Source organism: Calonectris borealis, chromosome 4 (genome assembly GCF_964195595.1).
Source record: "Calonectris borealis chromosome 4, bCalBor7.hap1.2, whole genome shotgun sequence".
In the NCBI taxonomy this organism is placed as follows: Eukaryota; Metazoa; Chordata; class Aves; order Procellariiformes; family Procellariidae; genus Calonectris; species Calonectris borealis.
The window spans coordinates 49,627,298-49,633,297 of record NC_134315.1 but is presented as its reverse complement, the minus strand read 5'-3'; the positions used below and the strand labels follow the sequence as shown (position 1 = coordinate 49,633,297).

The window sequence follows — 6,000 nt, the reverse complement described above, 5'->3', positions numbered from 1 at the left end:
GTTTTCTTCCTTCGCTCACCGTTTTAATGCTTTCTTTTAAAAGAAAAGAAGAAGGGAGCACGCGAGCCCCGGCCCGGTGACATCGCACACGGGTATCAGGGAGAGAGGGGAGCTCCCGGTCCTGCCGCCAACCATGCGCCACTTGCACAAACGCCGTCATAAAACCGATTTTCCATCATTTTTCCCCTACGCCTCCCCCGCCTCCTGCCTTTCCCTCTTGCTTTGCGGGGGGTCTGGGAGGATTCGGGCACCTCCGGGGTGGGAGCGGGGGGGCGCTCCCGCCTGGCGGCGCGCCATGTGCTCGGCGCTGGCGGGAGGGGGCGTGGCCGCGGGCGGGGCGTGGCGGCGCGCAGCCGCGCGGCGTGGCGGTGGGCGGTGCCCGCGTCCGCGCCGGCCCCGCCCCCCCGCCGCCCCCGCCCAGCCGCAGCACGGCGCGGCGCGGCACGGCATGGCGGGGCTGCGCTACCCGCAGCAGAGCGGCTACTGCCGCGCGGCCGCGGCCATGAACCTCCTGCTGGGCGTCTTCCACGTCCTCCTGCCCTGCTTTCGCCCCGGGGAGGCGCAGGGGCAAGGTGAGGGCGCCGACGGGTCGGGTCGGGGGAGGGAGCGGGGGTGCTGCCGCTGCCCGCTCCGGGCGTGCGAGCGGGGCCACCGCCCCCGCCACCGTCCCCCGGGCGGCTGCCGCGGTGGCAGCCCGGGGACACAAAGGGAACCGGGACGTGGCTCGCATTGCCCCCCTTCTTCCCGGCCCTGCGCCCAGCGGTGCCCGTCCCGGTGTCAGCCGGGCCGCGCGTCGCTGCGGGCCCGCCCCAGCGCCGGGAGCCCCGGGCAGACGCCGCCGCCGCCTGCGGGCTCCGGCCTCCCGCCCCCGGCCCCTGCGAGCGCGGCCGCTCCATCTGCCGTTTCTCTCTCTCTGCCCCCGCAGCCATCGAGCCCATTCCCGGCGTGGTGGAGCTGTGGCAGGCCGAGGAGGGGGAGCTCCTGCTGCCCGCCCAGGTGAGGGGGCGCCGGGAGGGGGGGGCGGTGGTTGGGGCCGGGGGGGGCGGGAGGGCGAGGTGGGGCCGGGGCCGAGGTCCTGGGGGGGCCAGGGGCCGTTACGGGGCCCTGAGGGCCTGGGGGGTGGGTTTGGGCCGGGGGGGCGGGTGTGGGGCCGGGGGGGCGGCCCGGCCCGCTGTCACGCCGCAGCCCCGTCCCCGCGGCTTCCCCCTCCCGGCGCCTTGCCGCTACCGGGGCTGCAACCAGCGGTGTGGCTCTTCAGCTTTGTATTTTTTCCTCGGTTTTATTCTTGTTTTCGCCTTCCTTTTTTTTTTTTTTTTTTTTTGGTAAATGATTGTATTTGTGCACGGTGAATACTGGATGTGCGTATGATGAATATGCATATATTTATTATCTCAGACCTGCTCAGGTGGAGCCATTTTTCCCCTCAAATGACACATCATTTATGATGTTGTTCCTCGCATCATAGCGCATTTTTGTTTTGTTTAGCCGCTTTTGTTGAACGGTAACATGCCTTGTTACATTCTGTGTGGGAAGAGGAGCCAGTACTGTAAAATACATGGCCCGGCTGGTAAGCGAGGTGGGGTGCTGGAAGCGGTGGTCTGGAGTTTATGGCATCTGAGGCAGTCATTTAACTTGTACTGACGGACTCTGCCATGTGTTCAGCTGGGCCTTCCTAGACTTCAAGGCACCAGGCTCGTAAATGGGAAGACGCAGTCCTTAGGGACATCATCTTATGTGAGGGGGAAAAGAGAGTAATTTATTTCTCTTAAGCCATTATATCATTCTCCGTTTAGTGCTCAGCCGTTGATACCCGTTAACGTAGGGAAAAAGGGCAGAAGCATTGTTTCTCTCCTCAGCTAGCTAACAACTGATGCTGCTTAGCAGAGCCCAGCATTTTGTATTGTGGTGTTATGAAAGTATTATCTGTTGTATATACAAATACTTAAAAAAATATTTATATATGTTATGCTGTTCAGAATTTGCCTGGTGCAGATGTGGTAGTAGCTACGGGAAGGTGCAGAGTCTCTGTGACCAGGGATGCTTAAGGAACTCAGCCTTTTGCTTGTGCAGTCTTTACCTTGAAGACGTTAAGATGCATTAGATGTAGAACCGTGTAATGCAGTCGTTTGTAGTTGCTCCTCGTTGCAAAGCTGCAATTGAGTGATGATGACGTGATGTTTACTTCCTGAGGAGATTAGGTCCCCTTGGAAAACACTTTGTTCTTGAGCATCCTCATAAAAAGCTCTAGTGTGACTGAAGCAAAACCAGGCATGAATGGCCCTTGAACTTGGCGTGGTGGAGCGTATGGTCCTGCTGAGTCCTTGCAGCAGTGAAAGGTGAGGCTGAGGCTGCTGCTCCTCTGTCGTTTCTGTAGACGCTGCATTAGGTACGCAGGAAAGAAAACACGTCTTCTAGTTTCAGTTGCGACAGAGCGATAAGTGAAAATCGCGATAGGCTTGCTGAAATAAAAGGCGGATGTTAAAAGCAAGATGAACCAGTCTCTGAGCACTAGTGGTGCAGTGGCTGTTTTGCATGGCTTTCCCCTCTGAGCTTGGGGACCGCAGCAGCATCTGACGCGCCGGTGACTGCTCAAGCTGGAGCAGAAGGTCCTGAGTTCCTCAAACAGTTTTTAAGACCGAAGCTTGGTTCCAGGCCCAACCCCAATGCCCGAATTTGTGTTCCCACGCGGGCTTGGGCTTTACCCAGCACCTCTTGGGCTTGGGGCCTGCGGCCGAATTTGAAGCCGCCTTTTCCAGTTTTTGGGGGGAGGAGGAAAGGAGACCTCCGTCTGTCGTGCGGATGTAGCGAGGCTGGGCTACAGCCCAGCCCCTACTTCCAACACTGCTTCCATGGAGTGGTGGCGTTGCTCTGAGCGCCTGAGGAGTCGAGGGTTACCCACCCTGCCGCGATCCCCTGCGGTGGCTGCGAGGTCCTGAAGGCAATTCGACATCGTCGCCCTGCTGGGTGACTGTTCTGGGTTAGTGAGGGGCATCGGCGGAGATGCCAGCATCAGCTCTGGAGATTTGGAAAACCGCTTCATCTGTTAACATCTGACTGCCCTTTCTTTGTCAGAGGGATGCTTAGACTTGCAAGAGGTTTATTGCTTGTCGGTCTCCACGCTCCGCTAAAAATGGTCTGACTTACCGCTACGAGGAGGTTGTCCGTGTTCTCTTCCTTGCAAGAACAGACTTTCTCACTTAAACTCTCACAGAGAGTTGCTGCCCAGTGTTCGTGTACCACAGCAGTGGTGATGCAATGGTGAGGGTCCAATAAGAGAAGGAACTTCCTTGCTTTTGAGTGAATAATAAACGTTTGACAGGGAATATTCAAGGGTTGCTTCATTCATGTGTTTGAAGGTGGGTCTCGGGGAAGACTTTGGGAATGGGAAGCGTCCTGATTCCTCGATCTGGTTCTTCCTGTTCCCTTCTGGAGGAGGGAGGGCGGGAGTGCAGCATAGGAGAGCAAGGACTTCGCATGCAGGAGTGAAAAATCGAGGGAAGGAACCGTGCATGCTCCTCACCCAAAGCACCTCCCTCCCGCCTGTGTGTCGCAGGCTCTGAGCAGGGGTATGGATTAGGTTGCCCTGTCTGCCCAGCCTTTTTGCCTATTTCTGGCGGGTTACCAACGCTGTCTGATGGATGCTTTTCCCCTTCTGTCGTGGCTTTGCACTATTATCTTATTTTCCATGCATCATCAGCTGCCTGTGACAGAGCAGTTTTGAGCATTCCTTGCTGCCTGCAGAAATTGAGGGTGAAAGTTGGACAGGTCGGTAGCCTATTCAGCCGTCAGGTTGCCTGCGCGTGCTTTTGTTCCAAGAGCACATACCAAATAATGACATCGTGTTAAGAGGCGGGGAGGGGGAAACAAAGCATTTTAATATTTGTAGTTGCTTTCTAGGCCTCTCACAGCATCGCTTTGTCTACGTGAACTGCATGAATTTGCATGCTGGAGCGCAGCCGCTCAGGGCCCCCGTGCCTCCACCCCGGTCGGTCGTTCTACCTTCTGTTTCCTCTTGCTTCCCTTTCATTGTTTGTGCTTCTTGCGTGCCCCCTCCCAGCTTCCCTCTTTACATGTATTTGTGCTTTTTCTCCCCCGCCACCCCCCCCCAGCTTGGGATCTTTTCTCTTGATTTCGGCTTCCTCTGAGGCCTGCAGATCCGTTTGGGGATGCCTCACCGAGTCCTCTTGCTCCGCAGCCGAGCCTGACGGGTGCCCGGAGCATTGCGGGCGGTGAGGGTGTGCGTAGGCTTGTGTGCCAGAGCTGAGGAGGAGCTGGCTGTATCTAGCGTGCTGACAGTCTTCCACCAGTCTGCAGCTTCCTCCAGCATTTTAATGTTTCTTCCTGGGCTCCCTTTCTGGTTTGAGACGAGCTGGGTTTCCCAGTCAGTTGCGGTATCCGTACTCCCTTGCGCCCAGTCCCTCTTTCTTGTTGAAGGTGGTGTGAAGTGTGGGGCAGCTGCAGAGCCCCCGCCCTCCTCTCCTTCTCCTCCTTGCCCTTGACCTTCTTTTTATAGCAAACGTCCCTGGGCTGGGTGGCTGGATTTTTGTTTTGGTTTTTCTTCCCATCATTTGTCCTCAGTGTGGAAGAATTTAAAGTCTTGCCTGCCCTAGTGCTTGGGAGATGCATGGAAAACCAGTGGGATTTTGACATGGAAAATCTCAAGTGCGAGAGGCTTGATTAGAGCAGTTGTGGTTTTTATTCAGACTCATAATTTTGTGGTTTGCCTGTTTGTTTGTAACTTGTTAACACTTACTTAACTAAAATGTTTGGGAGAAAAGCTCCTTTGTGCAGGACTTGACACCCAAGCCCTTCCCCATTAAAGGCTGAAAAAGCTCTAAATATAAACAGCCATGTTGGAGCACTTCAATGCAAAGCTGAAAGGTGGTTAGTTGTATTTTTTTTGCTGAAGAGGAGAGGAAGGAGCCCAAGGAAAGGCACAGTAAGGGTATCAGGCCTGCTATCTCCATGGCCACGAGTGTATGAAAGGAGAAGCACAAACGCCATTTGTTGTTCATGTGGACACCACTTAAAAGAGGTATCGGAGAGTCATAGTTGCGTGTTTCTGTCCATCAGAAACCGCTTTGGTGATTACTGTGAGCATCTGAAGGCAGGGGCAGGCGGGCTGGGTCCCTGCAGAGCAGGGCATTCAGCGCTTTCCTGTCAGCCCCTTCAGTTTCGAGGGAGGAACTACTTTAAAATGAAATAATGAAGCTTAAATTGTAGGTCTTGTTATCACGATTGAAAATGACAGTAAGTCATCAAAGGTAACATATACCAAACTTTTTTTTGGTGTCAGTGCCATGTCTGTCTGATGTGATGGGTTTTCTACTGTTCCTGCGTGTTGCATGTAGGAGATGAGCAAGACGTTTCATTACAGGAATGCCTTGAGTATGTTTCAATCTGCTTGCAGATACTTAGGCGATTACAGCGACTGCTTATTTCAGATTACTGTGATAATATTTCAGGTGCTTGAATTTTGGAGAAAGAGGAAGATACCATAATATTTACTGTATCATAGTCTGTTACATACACTGGGCAAATAGAGCTGCTGTCTGGATTTTCACTTTAAAGGTTCTGCAAGATTTTTTTTTTTTCTTTTCCCATGTAGTAGCAACTCGTCTTCAGTTCCTGTTCTTCAGTGCAGCTCAGGGGCTAATAAGGTTAATTGTTCTGCTGGTTTCGAAAGCTGATGAAGACCTTGATCTTACATATGTATCTGAGATATGCGGCACTGCACTATGTCATTAACAGAGGCGCATCCCATAAGCTATGCGCAAATTGAATGTCCGGAGTCACCTACTTCAAAGCAGGGTTTGTCTGAAGGCGCACAATTTGTGTGCAAGCCTGAGACAGACTTGGGGTGGGAATTGTGTTCCTCTTCGGGCTGTTAAAAGGTTCCTCCAGCCTCCCAGCTGAGCTTCTGGATGGTGCTGATAGGACTTGGGGCTGGTTGGCCATGCAGATTATGCAGAAGCTGTCAGCCCAGGCTCTCATGACTTG

At 54.2% G+C, this 6,000-nt stretch overlaps 1 protein-coding gene across 10 annotated transcripts in view; it reads left to right on the top strand.

The window, feature by feature from the left end:
- The first annotated feature begins 421 nt into the window (after window positions 1–421).
- Window positions 422–6,000, top strand: part of TMEM131L (transmembrane 131 like) — an 83,064-nt gene continuing 77,485 nt past the window's right edge. For 8 of the 10 annotated variants that reach the window (XR_012673537.1, XR_012673538.1, XR_012673539.1 and 5 more), the window contains exons 1-2: window positions 423–572; window positions 926–996. Coding sequence is in view for 6 of the 10 variants with exons in the window: in XM_075149459.1 (XP_075005560.1) it covers window positions 449–572; window positions 926–996 (195 nt within the window). In the remaining 4 variants the exon portion in view is untranslated. Of the gene's footprint in view, window positions 573–925; window positions 997–2,879; window positions 3,567–6,000 lie in introns of those variants that run through there. The other 2 variants (XM_075149458.1, XM_075149465.1) reach the window with 2 other exon arrangements.